The sequence below is a fragment of the Chinchilla lanigera genome, unplaced genomic scaffold (genome assembly GCF_000276665.1).
Source record: "Chinchilla lanigera isolate Chin_1 unplaced genomic scaffold, ChiLan1.0 scaffold00050, whole genome shotgun sequence".
Lineage (NCBI taxonomy): Eukaryota > Metazoa > Chordata > Mammalia > Rodentia > Chinchillidae > Chinchilla > Chinchilla lanigera.
Window position 1 is genome coordinate 2414818 of NW_004955451.1, and position 17196 is coordinate 2432013.

The 17196-nt window shown below is 49.7% G+C and overlaps 1 protein-coding gene and 1 long non-coding RNA gene across 2 annotated transcripts in view; one reads left to right on the forward strand and one right to left on the reverse strand.

Moving 5' to 3' along the window:
• The window catches only part of Bcas3 (breast carcinoma amplified sequence 3), a gene marked incomplete in the record, with an annotated part of 520369 nt that overhangs the window by 484961 nt on the left and 18212 nt on the right, over positions 1-17196 (forward strand). Inside the window, 1 exon segment of the mRNA XM_013519304.1 lies at positions 13830-13997. Coding sequence (XP_013374758.1) covers positions 13830-13997 — 168 coding nt within the window.
• LOC106149668 lies at positions 7729-9525 on the reverse strand. Its single transcript, XR_001235978.1, has 4 exons — positions 9458-9525; positions 9282-9348; positions 8211-8366; positions 7729-7967 (listed from the first exon to the last, which is right to left on the reverse strand). It is a non-coding gene; the product is annotated as an uncharacterized LOC106149668 (long non-coding RNA).

Genomic DNA, 17196 nt, shown 5'->3' on the forward strand with positions numbered 1-17196 from the left:
TAGCTTTTCAACTCAAAAGACATTTCTACAACTCAGATGAACCAGAGTGGGACGTTTATTCCTTTGTTCAGCTATTACCCTAATTCAGATTAAATGACAGGTTTGTATCTGTCTGACATAATAACATGAGGTCTCCAGGATGTTCCTAAGGACCCCTTGACATTCATTCATTTTTGTCCTCCTTATAAATGAATTTGATCTTCCTCTAGTCAGTTATGTACTTCCGGTCCAAAGATAAAAAGATCGCTGGGTGTGTGGTGCACACCTGTAATCCTAGCACTCGGAAGGCTGAGGCAGGAGGACCACCATGAGTTCATGACCAGCCTAAACCACCTAGTGAGACCCTATCTCAAAAAGCCAAAAAAAAAAAATTTAACAGATAAGTTTTTATGTACACACAAATACAAACATTCTGGGCTAAACTCTATATTTGCTCTTTGCCTGAGTGTAGCAGAAACAAAATATGTTGTGTCCTCCTCGTGGGTGAAATTGGCCTTTCTGACACAAGGAAAGCATACGAGGAGGCTCTTCTGGCCTTTCTGAACTTGCTTCTTAGCCAGGGAACGTAACATCCTGGCCTCAGTGGAACAGGAGTGAGGGGAAGGAGAGGAATGCCGGCCCCGGGCTCCAGCGATGGCCTAGGAATCTCTTTATCCATAGGCACCAAACTTGGCAGAGTGAGAGCTGCGAGTTGAGGGGAAATCAGAACCAGATTAACACAGTTATTGGGCATTTTTCACACTTACTAATGAAGTGGGCTTTTTACAAGCCCTCCGCACAGCCTCCTGTGGAGGGGAGTTAGATTCCCAGCCCTCTCTCCAGGGAGTAAGGCCTCGGCCTGTCCTCCCGCAGCTGTGCAGAGGAGGCCCCTGGGTGCCCCCACACTCCCACTCGACTCCTAGCCCGTTAGCAGGAGGTATGAATTTCCCTAGAAAATCTGCCTTAATAGAGTGTTAACCCTGTCCCTGGAACTTGTGTTAACACTTAACACAAGGCTGGAACCAGGGGCAGCTGTGGGCGGCCTGAGACTTGAACTCATTCAGCGGAGAGGGAGGAGGAAGCAAAGGGAGACGCCAGTTGAATGTCAGCTGGATAAATAAGCAGAGGTGATGGACCCAAGCGTGAGTGGCGAGACCAGGGTCCTGTCTGCTCCTGCTTCGGTCACAGGCCACGTCCCATCCCCTCCCAGGGCCTCAATTTCCTTTCCTTTCTTTTTTTTTTTTTTAACCAGAGCAGATACAACCAGCTAACAAACACTTTAGGGGACAGATTGAGTAGGGGACATGCAGCATAAGTGCTGATTCTCCAGCTTGAGCGAGCGCGGAGCCCTAGGCATCTTCAGAATTGCATACTGTGACGCAGCGGGCTGGGAGGGCCCGTGGCTGGTTTCTGACCGCAGTCTGATTAGCAAAGATGAGAGCACCAGACTGGTCCTCCAGCCGGGCTCTGCCCCTCGCCTCACTTCCCTGCTGTGAGACGGGCCTTAGCAGTTGCCTTTTCTCCCTCCCCAGGGGTGTTGGGAGAGTTAAGGGAGCAAACGCCTGTGAAAGCACCTCACGGAGGGTACAGCGGTGTGCAGCATAAGGGATTATTGTCATTGTTAAGATTTCTACGCCTCGTTGCCCACGCTGTGTGTTTCTGCAGCTTTTCAACTTTTCCCTGCCTCCTTCCTGGTTGCCACACCTGGGGAGCTGAGTCAGTGTGACCAGCCAAAATGCTGTGACATGTTAAGGCAGGAAATGACAGTTTCCAGGCGCCTGCTGTTTGAGTTGTAGGCCGAACTCCGAACACGCCTAGTATGATAAATTTGAGTGATAGCGAGGTGAGCCCTACGCCATCCCCACAAACTACAAGACCAGGAAAAGAGGCTGCAGATCAAGGGCGCCCCTGTGAAACAAGGCCCTGAGAAATCAAGGCCTGTGATTCTACCCTGTGCCCTCCGTGGGCGCCATGGGGCCATTTGTGTGGCGTGTCGCTTTGTCCACTGAGACAGGTGCTCGTACCACTCCCCTGTGAGGGGAGAAGATAAGGTTTCAGCGGCAGATTATTTGACAGCCCCCATAGCCTGAGTGTTGTTGTCTATAAAACAGAGTTGACAGCATCTGTTCTACCTGTGGTAAAAGTCCGTAGGATCCTGTAATTAAAACAGAATAATTATGTGAAGTGTTCTGAGCAGCCTCCACTCCCATGGCCTCTCCTCGCCTCCTGAGAGGGGACACGCTCACACTGTCCCTGCCTGAGCCCCGCCGGGCTCGGGGAGCGCTCCCCCCACTGCCCAGACCGTGCTGCCTCTGTCTTGCCCTGCGACAAGCCCAAGGTCTCATATTTGCTGCACAGCTTTGGTGGAAGGGCCTGGAAAGTTACACACTGTTCGCCTGTGTCAGAATGGCAGGCCAGGCCCAGCTGTTCATCACAAGACCCCTGCTGCTGAAAATCTGGTTCAGATTTACCCCTTGGAGTGAGAGTTGATAGCTTTAGAAGGCAGGAGGACATGGAGGGCCGGCCACACTACCGACGGAAATGCTGCTCTGTAGCCTGACATAATCGGAAAGGGGCAGCCATCAGACCAGCCAACTATAGCACCTCCCCTAGGCACATCCAGGAGCCTCGCCTTTGGTGCAAGCTTGGTTCTCCTCCCCTTCCCGGGAGCTGCCGCCCCAGGATCTTCCAGGAGCAAGTAACACCAACTCCTCCCTGGCCTTTGAAATTCCTGACACCTCAACCGGCAGGAAGCAGGGTCTCACACTGAGGAAGTGCAGATTCTCAGAGAGGAAAGGGTCAAAAATACTCCTAAAGGACAGGCCACTCGTGTGTGTTTACTGGGCCTCACATCTGAATCCAGTCATGATAAATCTGATGCTTTTTGAAACATCTTTGATTAATAAAAGCAGACGACTTCTTGGCCCCAGGTCTCAGACTTCAAGGTTCTCCTCCGCTGAGAGCATTGTATTTGGCTCCTTCGTGGAGCACAGGAGTCTCAGGGCTTTTGTTCGGCTGTTCCCCTCCGCCTCTGCTGCGCAACTCCAAGAACCCATTACCGCTGGGAATGTGCTGGGCTGTGGCTCCGTGGTAGACATTTGCCTGGCAGCCCATGGCCCTGAGTTCGATCCCAGCGCTGGGCTGGCGGTGGGGCAAGAAGACAGCTGACCGCCTCCTCGCTGGGCCTGTACCCGTACTTCAGAATTCAGTTTTTGCATGCATTTCAGTGGGGAAAGTGCAGGCTCTGGAACCAGATGAGCCTACAGTCAGAATCTTGGCTGCCTTTGATGTCATCTTGAACAGATGTTTTACATCTCTCTGCCTCAGTTTTTTTGATCTGTAAATTGGGAATGATAGCATCAGCCTCGTGGCGCACCATTGACGCTCAGCAAATGCTAGCGCTTTTATCTGTCCTGCTATCTGAGCTAACCCCAGACCTAATTACGTGGAGGAATCAGAACCGACCTAGGAAGGCCGGTTTGTGTGCTTGCTGTCTGAGAGATAGGATTCCATGAAGTTTTTCCACTGACGGAATTGTTAGGTTTCCGAAGACACAGTTTTCCTGCAGTTTATTCTGAGCCCTGCTGTAGGAACCTGACAACGTGGTGGTGTTCAGACATTTTCCCTTCGCCCTCAGAAGCGGGCTGGAGCGTCCTGAAGGAAACGTTTTCACTGCAGTCTAGCTACAGAGCGATCCTTTCCTTCCCACTTGGAGGGGTAAAAATTATCACTGTGCCGGCTCCAGAGCAGAGGAACAAAGGCGGGGTGTGATTCAGTCTGGGAAATCCAAGTGTCTGCCCATCTTAGAAGTCACCTCAGCCTCTGAAGCTGCCCTGGGTCTGAGCATGGAGCGTCAGATTCTCCTTCCAAGGGGGACAGTGGCGACTGATGTCTGGACTCTGAGGCAGACAGCCGGGTCCCTGCTCAATGGCCTCATGACGTGCGCAGGACTCAGACATTCTTTGACAATCAAGAAAGGGCGTCTCCTCGGAAGCTGTGTCCTGTTTATCCAAAGGACAGTTACTAGTGAGGGACAAACAAGACAAGTAAAGGACTTTAAAAATCAGCTCTAAAGTTGTTCCAGTGGCACTTTCTGACCTGAAGTGTGAAATTTGTACAGAGGCAGAATTGTTCCTGCCATGTCTCACACGAGTTGGTGCACATTCCTGGTACAGACTAAAAAGAAATCTGTCGTGTGTACACAGGGGTGACTCGGCATTGCGTGCAGCCAGCACAGCCACCGGGAGAAGAGTCAAACATGGGCCACAGAGCTGTTGGTTCCCCTGCCTGCTGCGAGTCCGGCCAAGCCCAGGGCTGGACAGGGGCGGCCGCGCAGCCCGGTCAGGCCTCCACTCTGGTGCCGCCCACCAGCCTGCTCCCAGCATGCGGGTTACTCTCAAGGGCAACTTTAACTTTTCTTCATTTTTCTCAACTTTCTCTTCACCCCTCCTCCCTTTTTTTTTTTTTTTTTTTTTTGGATAGGTCTCGCTATGTAGCTCAGGCTGCCCCTGAACTCACTATGTAGCCCAGGCTGGCCTTGAACTCATGGCGATCTTCCTGCCTCAGCCTCCCGAGTGCTGGGATTACAGGCCTGCACCACCATGTCTGGATGCTTCCTCTTCTCCTTTTATCGATTACAAACATTGTAGGAAATATATAGAAAAGTGTAAAGCAACAGAAAGGTCCCCTATAACCTAGTTACCAAGAGGCAACCATCATTAGCATCCTTCCGTGAATCATTGAGAATGGTTTTCTGTTCATTTTTTATATTGCTCAATAATATTAACTATATACTTTTATCTTTTTAAAAAGTTAGCATTGTGTAAAGAATTTTCCCTGTAGATTGGATGCTTAGCACATGCAGGGGCCAAGGTTCAAGCCCCAGCAAAAACATAACAATAAAAGAAGTTCTTCTTTTATAAACATCATTCTTCCTGATACCTAATACTCTATTGCTGGCATGACATAAAATTTACTTAATAAGTAACCTTTCTTATGGCAATGTTCAGTAATAGTAAGCATCTTTATACATGAAGGTTTCTTGGTGTACTAGATGATTTCCTTGCGCTAAATTTCTGTAAATGGCATTCTTAGGTTAGTGGTTGGGTGTTTTTGTTTTATTTCTGGTTTTTTGAGACAGGTTCTCACTATGTAGCCCAGGCTGGCCTCATATTCATTGCAATCCTCCTGCCTCAGCTCCTGAGTGCTGGGATTATAGGCGTGCACCACCACATCTGCTAGTTTGGGTATATTTTTAATTCTTAATACATATTTGCCAAATAGTCCTTCAGATGGTGGATACCCGTGATATTCCTGTCAGCAGTGGTCTATATCATTCTGTCTTTACCATGTTGAATATAATTCTGTTTCTTTATTAAAGAATTTAAGGAACTAAAAAGTCCTTTCCCCATCCTCAGAAGCAGGAAGGTCGTTGAGATTATAAGGGCCTTTATCAGAGCTAAAGAGGCCATTTCTACCCCGTGGGGTGCACTCCCCACCTTGATGCTTGGACTCCCCATCAAAGGTGCTTGCTGTGCAGTTAACACGTAACCAATGTCAGTGGTACTAGGAGTTGATGTGGCTGTTCCCTACCCCACGGTTCTCCTTGGGCTGCTTATTTGCTGGTCCAAGATTTTGTCCATCACTCTGAACCTTTCACAGAGTTTCCTAGCCTCTAAGAAGAACTGCTGACTGCGCCCAAGGGATAACCCTGTATGTTTGAATGGCCCTGTGCAGTCTTTCAAAGCAACTGTCAGTACACAAAATTATAACAAATTTATTTAGATGTAATTGCCTTTTATTTATAATTTGTGAAGTGGGGGACGGTCTCCATTCTACAAAATAGGGTGGGAGTCCCCACTTGAAAGAGCACGCAGTGAGTTTGTAACTCACTGGTTAACCTCAAGTTGCTTTTCTGTAAGGGATAGTGAGGGAGCTACCTTACCAAACTGACTCAGGAGACTGGAATCTCCTGTTATGAGATCTGTCTGCCTCCTTAACATTTTGGTTTCATTATGTGACATTTAGCGTGAGTGACTCCATTTTGATATGGTCAGATATCTTAAGGCCTAATGCAAGAATTCAATCCAAAGCAATGGCCTCCAATAATTTTTATTCAACATACTCTCACATATACTATATGATGATACTCATAGGAAGGCAAATATTCATTTCTCTGTTTTACAGGTTTCTTACCTTCTAAGGGTGGCTATAACAAATTACCATAAAGTTGGTGATTTAAAATAACAGAAATTTATTCTCTCATACTCCTAGAGGTCAAAATTCAAGAGCAGGATGTTAGTAGGGTCACACTCCCTCCAGAGGGAGGGAAGAACACTTCCTTCTACCTTCCGGTGGCTCCTGGTGGCTATTCTGTGTTCTCTGTCTTCACATAGCCTTCTGTCCTTTGTCTATGATCCCCCCTATAAGAACACCAGTCATTGGAACTAGGGCGTATATTAGATCCAGAATGGTCTCATCTCCAGAGCCTTAATTACACCTGCAAAGACCCTATTTCCAAATAAGGTCACCTTTGGAGTCTGTATTTTAGGGGGGACACCATTCAACCATTTGAATGTCTGAAGCAGGGAAATGACTTCCCCCAAGTCATACAATGAGAAAGTAACAAGGATTGATATTCGAACCCAGGTTTTCTGTTTATCATGTGCCTTTAATTACGTAAAAACAAGACTCTTGTGGTATTAGTGCTTGATTATGGTACCTGGTGTGTAGAAAATGAAATTTGGTAGCTTTTACCCTAGGATACTTCAAACATCCTTTTACCATTACTCCGTTAGTGTGGTGTTGTTAATTGCATTGAAACCACGGGAGTCATTCGTTTATTCCTCAGGTGGAAGGACTCAGAAGGGATTAGTGACCCATACGACCAAGAAAAGTTAAGGGAGAATTCCAGTTATAACTAACTGTCTTGATTTACAGTCTGTATTCTAACCTTTAAAGCATGCATTATGATCCTATATTGCGGTTGTAAAAGTGGCTTCCTTGACAAAGCACCTGTTAAATCGCAAAGAAATTCTTAGGGTTTGTTACTCTTGAATTTCTCTTCTCTGGCTCAGAACCACTTGGTATGGTGGCCGCATGTGGCAGCCTATACACAGGCCTGTAACCAGTGATCGTCCCTTCTCCTCAGGGGCCTGTGGCCGGTGAGAACAGATGTGCATACCGGCACCACACCTGGCACGTCGGCGTCTCCTGGCGTGCCCACATTCACTTAGGCATTTCTTTGCTCTTCACTGGCACCTTTTCCTTTCTTTTTGCTCAGTTCCCTTCCAAACTGGAGTAGAATAACCTTTAAAAATAGGCCAATGCCCAAACCTAAGTTCACAGCCACATGGATGAACACAGGTCACGTGGTTTACTGATGGTCACAAGTTTGGCAAACTGGAGTCCCTGTCCCTTTGCCGGGTGCCGGTCTGTGAATTACAGAATTATAGTCACTTGTCACTTAACAGCAGGAAATATTCTGAGGAATGCATTGTTAGGGAATTTTGTTGTGTGAACACCATGCGTGTACTTGCACAAATGTAGATTGTATGGGTCAGTCCCTAGGAAAGGCTTCCATGACAAGACACAGTAAAGATGAGACGCATGAGCCCACGGTCTGCGTACCGTGACTCACTCTGTTACAGTATACTCTTTTAAGTAGGCGCACACCCTAAAATAATAATAATAAGCATAGTGACTAGAAAAACCAATAATTTAATCATTTATTATCAGTATTATGCATTATACATACACTTACGTACACTTTTGTATAACTGGCCATACGGTAGGTTTGTCTGTACCCAGCATCACCGCAAATATGTACACAGCATGTTGCACTGTGATGTCATGGTGGCTGTGACGTCACAGATGATAGAGATTTATCAGCTTCATTACAATTTCCTGGACCGCCTTCTCACACGCAGCCCATCACGGCCCAAAATGTCATCCTGCAGTCCGCGTCTGTAGTTATTTTAGGAACCAACCTAAAAGATTGAGAGAGAAAGATGGCGTCCTCATAGCCTGTCACCGTACCTGCTTTCCTACAGTGAACCAATCCGCTCATCATGACATTGTGTAGATGGATGTAATGAAACACGCTTGCAGACATACCCAGTGATGGAGCATGTTAGTCAGGGCTCTTTAGAGAAACAGAACCAATGGGAGATGGGGTGGGGGAGGGAGAGGGAGAGACAGAGATGTACTGATTGATATGGCAATTGGCTCACCTGATTATGGAAGCTGTGGAGCCCTTCTCCCTCACACTCACATGCTGGAGCACCAGGAAAGCCAGTGGTATGGCTGTTAGTGTTGAAAGACTAGGTAACCAGGGTTGCTGGTAGAGTAAGTCTCGGTCCAAGTCCAAAGGCCTGAGGACCACGATGCTAATAGAGTAAGTCACAATTTGAGCCCCAAGTCCTAACAGCCAACAGCACCAATTTTCAATTGCTGTAGAAGATAATGTCCCAGCTCAAAGAGAGAGAACAAATTTTCCCTTCTCCCTCCTTTCTGTTGTATTTAGGCCCTCATATTGGTGAGAGGGGATCATCTCTACTCAGTCTACTGGTTCAAGTGCTAATCTCCTCTAGAGTCACCCTTACAAACACATCCAGAAATAATGTTTTGCTAGCTATCTGGGCATCCCTTAGCCCAGTCAAGTTAACATGTAACCGATCACTGCTTCAGGTAAAGTTCATGTCCGCAGCCTGTGCTCATGTGGACCAGTGTGCAGTGGGAGAAGGCCATGTTCCCACGGCACGGACCTTCAGCTCAGTTTGGTTGATAGTTGGGTGAGCTAGGCAAGGAAACTCTCCAGTGGCTGCCTTTATGGTGCCTGGAATCTTTGCTCAGTTGTCACTGACATCATTATTACAACAAGCTCTCACCTAGAAGGGCTGATGCTTTGAGAGCATTGTTTAATGTAGCCTTTGCTTTCAGTATCTGGCCTCCCTGGTGGCTGGAAATCTGATCAACAGGCTCTAAGCAGGGTCCAAACGCTGTCTGGATGTAACTGACGCAAAGCAGAGGCAGTGGCACAGGCTCCAACACAGCAGAGGTGTGATTAGACACTATCAGTGCAGAGGAGCATCCCGCCTGCCCCACCCCACTGCCACCCCGAGCGTCCTGGCCCCTCTGACAACAGCACACAAAGGCGGAACGTGCGCTCCCCAAGCCTGCCCGGCAGCTGCCAGCTCACCAGCTGTCCCAGAATGCCTTTAATGGGTCTGTGAAACCCAAGAACCTGACCCACCCCTCCTCTGGGGGGCTGCCAAGCTGGGGAGCAGGGTTCGCACGCTCACCTGTAGGAGACCAGTGCTCTGTGCTGTTTCAGGCAGGTGGTTTTGTCCGGTTCCCGGGATCTCAGATCTAAAATAAGCGCAGAGGCAGCAGTAGAGTGAAATTGTGAATTTGTTTTCTGCTCACTTACCATCTTCTTCATTCCTCTTATTTAATTTTAATTCCATTTTCTACCTACTCTGGCCCTGGATGTCCAGTCTGTGGTACCCTACAAAAATTATGTTGACTCCAAAGTGACTGTCAATTTTCCCAGATGGTCATAATGAATAAAAAAAAATCTGTTTTGAGCGATGGTGACATAGAGTTCTATGCTTCTTTCCATTATGAAGAAATCAAGCCTTCAACTAGTTAGGAAAGCATGTCATGGCTATACTGTGAAGCAGTACGGGAATAAGACCCTAGGGGTGACCTGAGGGGTCCTCAGATAAACCTGCACCCACAGGTGCACTTCAGAGACATCCATCAGCACCCTGAAATTGCTTGCATAATTTCGGGCATGCACAGCACACATTTTTGTGGGTAAATTTGCAGCTTTGATCAACTTTACTCTGAAAGTGAAGTACTTGTGGTGCTGTCATAGTCCGCGGCACAGCACCGGTCTCACTCTGGGGAGTCAGTTGCTGGAGGTTTCATCGAGCAGGTCAGACTTGAACTAGGTCTTGGAGAATGGCATTCAGAGAATAGCAGGTGGGAGGCAGCCCCAAAGGGAAGGATTTCCTGTAGGTTTCATGCGAGGACTGTAACGTTTAGAAACAGTCACCTTTCCTCTCTTAAACTCAATAAAGTAGAAGTCTGTAAAATGCTGATAATTGCTGCTTGCTTCTTCCTGGAGTTTTGTGGAAGACGGAGATCTCTGTCTCCCTCCCCTCTCTCTCTTCTTCTCCCCACCCGCCCTACGCTGTTTCCCTGTCCTTCAGTACAGTGCTTGACTCGTATCAGAGTGGACACTAATCAATATTTGATGAATGTGTGCGTTAACTGAAAGAGTGAACGTGAGAGGGCTTTATAAGCAGCAGTGTGGCTGCAGCAGAGCATCTCTGTTGCTGAGCATGCGGACCCTGTGCTCTGCAGACAGCTTGTATCAGCTGAGCCCCTTCCTCCCCTGAAATGGGTCTGTCCATGTAAAGGGATGCAAAGGGCCCCCCGTCTGAGGGAGCTTCTCTGGCCCGGCCAAATGAGCGATGGCTGTGCTGTCAGCGCTGACCAGACGTGCAGTTTCCTAAAAGCCCAGAGGTGACCTCACCCTCCAAGGGCTTGGCCTCTTCCCCACGGCGCCTGCTGATCCGTGTGCACCTGCAGCCCTGCGCTCAGTGCAGGGCAGGGAGACCCCAGCAGGCCCTGCTCTCCCCGCCGAGGAGCAGTCACTGGCGGCAGGGAAGGACAGGAAGAGGGGGTTGCAGAGCTCCTGTGGGCCACCTGCTAGCAGAGGGAGCAGGACCACTGGCTCTTCCATCTCTTTTTTTTTTTTTTTTCTGGTACCGGGAATCGAACTCACGACCTTGCGCTTGCCAGGCAGGCACTGTGCCGCTGAGCTAAATCCCCAGCCCCTGGCTCTTCCATCTCTGAGACTTCTCAGGACAGTAGAAACGATCAAGATACCCTTGGCCGATCACTTTCGGTTTTTCTACTTCCTGTGTTTTCTCCTGTGTGCCATTCAGTAGACAGGATGACTCTTCACCAAGCGCATGGTGCTGCAGGGGCCTTGGGCTGGGTGAGAGTGGGAAGGTGTTTGAAAGGCACTGGCTGAAGGTGACAGTTCTCAGAACAAGTTAGGAAAGAAAGAAGCCATTTCTCCATGTAACAGTTCTCTGTGGGTGCCACCAAGGGACACGGCATGGGAGCTGATAGAATGGGCTCCAAGCTAAGAATTAAGAGCCCGTGTTCCAAATCTGTCACTTAGAGACTTTGAAGCCATCACTTAATCTTTCTGAGCTCCCAACTCCTCCCCCACAAATAAGGTAGAGGAGCTAAATTAAGGTGGTATCTGTACTACCACTTGGGATCACCATGAGAGTCCGAATTTACCCTGTGGCTTCAAGGGCTCTAAAGCTGGGCGCCCTTGTTATGATTAACACAGACATGTGCGCGCTGTTATGTCCACGGCACTTACAGCGCATCAGGTGCTTTTGTGTTTATCTAACGCAGTCCTTGCAGCCGCTCTCTGAGGTTGCGTTGTTTCTCCATGTTCAGGTTCCTGTCTCATGTCAGGTAGGTAATAGATGTCAGAGTGTCTCTAAGCTCAGATCTATTTCCGTTCTCAACTATTACACTAGCTCACAATCCTTTCTCCTGTATGCTGTTATTCTGTAAAGTATTACACACTTGGCTGGCCATCTAGCATTGACTAGGCCTGCCTCATACCAGAACCTTCCTGCTATAATACTTCCTAAAACTCTCTCCTTTCTTCCACATTTGGGTTCTGATGCTCCTGTCTGCCCTGCTGCCAGCTCCCCTGCCCTGACCTCTAAACGTGGCACGTAAAACACTGAGCGAGCACCTTTCAGAGGCAGGCGACCTGCTCCGGGGTAGGGAGAGGCCACTCGCTCTCTCGCTGCTTTCCAGACTCTGAAACCTGAGTGTACCGGAAGCTAAGTATACAGAGAGGAGAGACCCATGTGTTCTTGTCGTCCTCTCTCTGACGTCATTAAGTGTGTGTGTCCTGGGCAGACCCTTTGCGGAAACAAGGCTGTAGCTCTCGGTCTTGTCAGGTCGCGCTGTGGGGACGCTGGCCGGAAGCACAGGCTGCTGGGAAACCTTGCTCAGTCTCTTGCTCCTTGGAGACAGGACAAGAGTTGTTCGTTCCACTTCGGAGGTGGAGAAAGGAGATAGAGGACTTGTTTGTGACTAGGCATAGAACAAAAAGCCTTTTCTGTCCTTAGCCTGTATCCTCAGGGAGCCGGGCCCCAGCAGTTTTTGCCAGTGTTGGTTGAGTGTGGGCTCCGGGCTTTACACTTTCAGTGTGTGACTCTTGCTCCACTCTGCCCAGTCGGTGACACTCAGCACCCCACCCCCGGCCCCCCACAACCCACTGCCATGTCCCAGCCCTACTCATTGGGAGGGAAGGCAGATGGGCAGCTCCCCGTGCTGGAGTCCTCCCTGACAAGCATGTCCCCAAATATGCACACCCAAGGCGGACGCTTTCTTGGGGAGGTGCATCTGTGCATGCTGCCATCTGCCAGTGCCAGGAATCCACCCCACAATTAGGTGAGAGATAAATCAAAGGCAAACTTGCCTGATGAAATTCAGGAGCCAGTAGCAGCCCTTGCCACACATACAAATCCCAGCAAGCTGGCCAAGGGCCTTTGTCTGGTTAGGAGAGTTTGGGATTATCTGGCCCACTTTGCTGATGTATGGAGGCGCTGGCTGTCTGCGTGTTTACTAACGGTTATCACCACGCCGCTTTGGCCATTATCAGAGGCAGGGCCGCCTGCCGGGGCTGGGGCTCGCACCCTCTCTATTACCACCTGTCAGTGGCGGAGGGTGTGCCTGACACTCTCCAGTCCTGCCCGCTGCGGGAAGATAGTTTCTGACGGCTGATCAAAGAGGAGAAGCAAGGCCTGATAAAGAGTGTGTGTCTCATGGACTTTTAACTTTGGGGAACACTGGCATTTGCATTTTTTCCTCATCTTCCTGGTGCTGGCAGGAACCGAGCCCAATAAATGTAGTGGATTCAGTTACCTAATCACTGGGGAAATGGTATGTGCTTAAAGCAACAGAGCATGACTATAATCTCCTTCCAAGAGAGAGTGGGTGAAATAAGCTTCCACAGCAGACTCGCCGTAGAAGAAAGTAGAGTCATTTAAATTTTGAGCTTTGAAGTGATCTTAAATGTAAAATCTAATCTTTGCGTTTAGCAGAACTCCGTGTACTTTTTGGAATTGGGGTGCAGCTTTGGACTAAGGAAGGGTCCTTGCTAGAGATGCTATCATCCAGCCGCATTACTGGCATCCCTGAAATGGTGCCCGTGTCCCTGGGCAGCTGGGAGAAGCTTTGTAGTGGGGTAGAGTGAGTTCTAGACGAAGGTATCAGCAGGTCTGCTGCAAACCTGTGTTTACTCTTGAACTATAACCTCTTAGAATGTCAACTATAAAGTGAGGAGATTAGGCGTAAGCTATAGGATACAGTGGTTACAAGTTGTGTTTTTAAAATTTAGATAATGCAGCCCCATCTTTAAGTGACATTTTAGGTGGAGGCCCATAGTATCAAATAGGAAAAAGCAGAGGGGTTTGGGTCCCCTTCCCTCACCCCAGTTCTTTTTCGGTGTACACACTGCCAGGGTGAACACTCGTCTCAGTGCTTGCTGGGGTCCCTGAAGACTAGAGGAACCCTGTCACCCCTCAGCAGCAGTTTTAAATCCACTTGCCTCAGTGGCACGGAGGTCATCCTGAGAGGCCTGCACGCTCGCATCGGCGGCGTGAGCTGGTCTGCTCTGCACCTTCCTGTTTCCTGGTGCCCTGCGCATGGAAGGGCATTGGTGGTTTGCAGACAAGAAGAACGGCCTGCCCTCTGCAGGCATGGACTCAATGCCAGCTGTCCCGTGTGTGCCACAGGTACCTTTGACCGGAGCGTGACCCTGCTGGAGGTGTGCGGGAGCTGGCCTGAGGGCTTCGGGCTACGGCACATGTCCTCCATGGAGCACACAGAGGAGGGCCTCCGGGAGCGGCTTGCTGATGCCATGGCTGAGTCGCCAAGCCGGGACGTCGTGGGATCAGGAACAGGTAAAATGTCATTTGACTGCTAGCCTGACTTGGTTGTGACTGGCACCTGTTGTTTTTGCAGCTTCTTTAGCAGGGCAAGGGTGTGTGTGTGTGTGTGTGTGTGTGTGTGTGTGTGTGTGTTTAGCATCTGTTCCTTAGTATTCTGATTGCGGTCCATTTTAGAAGCATGTGGTATTGGGAAACCCAGGGTAGCCATCCCCCCCACATGGAACAGTGCATAAGAAAAATGCAATGAGAAATGCAGTTGTATTGTGTAAGTCTCTCCTAGAAAGACACCTCCACGGGAAGGCAGGCCCAAGTCCTCCAGCAGTGCTAGGTACTGAGTGCTAAGGCAGCACACGCTCTTCGGTCTTGCTAGAGGCTTTATGAATGGGAAGTGTCAGTGGAGCCACCGGCCTCGGAGGGAGCAAGGCTGCAGCAGGCAGGGCTGGCTCAGCCCCCAGGTGTCTTTTTCATAGGCTGCGTTTTGCCCCGGAGTCCTGCCCCTGAGAGAGCCTAGCATCTGGGGTCTGGAGTGGCTCCCTGCACGCTTAGGGCAGTCAGAAAACATCCTTAGATGAGGAGTGAGCCCTATGTCAAGTGCGCATGCACACACGTGCACACGCAGATATGTGTGCTTGCGTGCGTGCACACACACACACACACACACACACACACTCTCTCTCTCTCTCTCTCTCTCTCTCTCTCTCTCTCTCTCTCTCTCTCTCTCTCTCTCTCTCTCTCTCTCTCTCCTGCACTCAGGAGAGCCCAGAATCCTTCCCTCTCCATATGACTGTAAGACAGGCTGCCTCCTTTCTCTAACACAGTTCTGCACCCTCCATCGTGCTGGCGGTAACTACTCAGCCATGCATTCTGCCTGCCCCAACGAGCCACATCCCAGCTCTCTGAGGTCAATAGGAGCTTTATGCTGTGTTGAGCAGTCCTTGGCGAAGAGCCTTTCCTCTCTTGCTAGCCTGAGTCCTCTTGAGACTATTATTCTCTGCTATGAATTGCTGCATCCCTGCCCCACATGCCCACCTGGAAAGAGGAGCCCGGTAAGGAGAAACTGAAAACCCTGGAGCAGGTCCTAACCAGGACCAGCAAGGTTTAGAGTCAGAGCATTTGGTTTCGGGCTTAAAGTGCCTGACACCGTCTCCCTGAGCTGTGGGTCCTGCAGGTCTGTAGATGTTTGGGCCTAGCGCTCAGCCTTTCCCCTGTTCTTCCCTAGCCCCAGGCCAGCGCCGCTGTTAGTTGGCTTCTTGGCCTGCCCCGAATGCCTGTGTGCCAGTGGCACATGAACGGAACGGAATCAATGATACAAGACAGGAAGAGAAGCGTTTGGCTGGAGATAGAGCAGCACCTTATCAGCCCCTAGGAGACGGCCATCGCTGAGAACTGGCCTTCTCTAAGTTCCCTTCTTCCCGAAAAGAAAGATGTGGGTGTCAGAAGTGGCAGGAAGCTCATGTCCCACACCCCTGTGCACAGACGCAGCAGGACCACACCAGCCCTATCCTCCCACCCCAAAGTCGAGGTGATGCATCTCCAAGCCCTTGCTCTCCCACACGGATGCAGAGATGAGGAGCGGCTGGGCCACTTCCTGGGCTGTGAGCCAGTCTCCTAGGGGCCGACCGAAGGACAGAAGCTTCTGCCTTTCTGAACCTTGCCCACGGCACGGCCTTCCCCTGCAGGTTGGGTGCCCTGGCCGGCCGCAGCTCCCGAGAATCAGAGCCTGGTGTTGCTGGATTCACTCCCAGGAGCCTTCCTCTTCCAAGGGCCAGGGAGGCCCTGGGTCGGCTTCCTCGGCAGCCACCTTCTCAGATGCCCCCAGGTCACCTCAGCATGGTTCGGCAGGCCGTTCTGAAGGTGCATTTAGTCCAGTGGTGGAGCTGCAGCCTGGCATAGATAGTAGTAACCTGAGCAGAACTGGCAGTGACTCACCGGCCAGACAGCGAAGAGATTCAGGAGAGTCTTTGTTGGCCTTAAGGAGGTTTGTGAAATTAAAAAGAACTTTAAAAAAAAGAGGAAATTAAAACTGCATGAGCCATGATTCAGAAAATAGGAGACTCCCTTTTTTTCCGCAAAGGGATTGCATTTTCTTCCTCAAACTTTTCGTCACCCAAAAGGATTCATTTTTTTTTCTGGTCTTTGACCATAGTAAATGTTTTTTTAAAATCTGCCTCCATTTTTAGAGGCCAGTCAGTAAAGCAGATATCGTGGAAGTTCACCAGTCTCCTGCTGTGTTGGTGAAAATCACTTTTCACATTTCTAACTGGAGCTAACGCGTTAGGCTGGTGGCAGAGCACAGCCCACCTGTGCCCAGGGACAGCCAGGGAAATATGGGCCGTGGGGCGGGGGCCCAGGAAGTCACCCTTCGCCCACCCACCTGCTGTCCCTGTCTTTCCTCCCACAACCCCGCTTCTCTTGGTGTCACACAGCAGAGTGGCACTGAGTGCTGGGTTCTCCGGTGCAGCAGAGATGGGCCAGTGGCCGAACGCCTTCCAGCGCGCACTTCCTGTGAGCAGGCAGCCCAGCTGGTGTCTCTGCCTAAGGATGAGTGAGGCTGACTCAGAACTTGCTTCAGAACCCCAGCCACCAAAGCCATTGTATGCGCGGCTCGCTGTCGTACAGGGTTAGCGAGTACACTGGTGCTAAACATTTAATAAGCAGCTCTCCAAAGGAAGCAAGGAACCCTGATTTATGGACTTTCTGGAGTGCAAAAACTCCTATAATTGCCACTTTCAAGCTATCAACATGTCAGGCAGCTAGCGGAGCTCCTCATGCCGGGGCCTCACTGGTAACCTGTACCGCAGGGCAAGTGAGCTCTCCCCAGAGGTAAAAGGCAAAGTCGCAAAAATCTGTTTTCCAGAGGGTGGGGAGAGCAGAGCGATGGATGTTGGTTAGATAGGATGAATAAATTCGAATTCTGCACTATAGCAGTGTGACGGTTGTTAGTAATGATGTGTCATAGTCTTGAAAATGGCTCAGCCAGGAGGTTGTGAATGTCCTCGCCACAAAAAAGGCTGTATGAGGTAACGCGCGTGTCAATTAGCCCGGCTTAGCCATTCCACAGTGCACGCATGCTTCCGAACATCACGTTGTACACAGAGAATACATACAGTTTTTGTGTGTTAATTAAAACTAGATCAGCTTTTTAAAAAAGAGCAGCCTGCAGACCAGCAACGCCACTACTCAAGTGCGGATCAGAAATACAGAATTGACT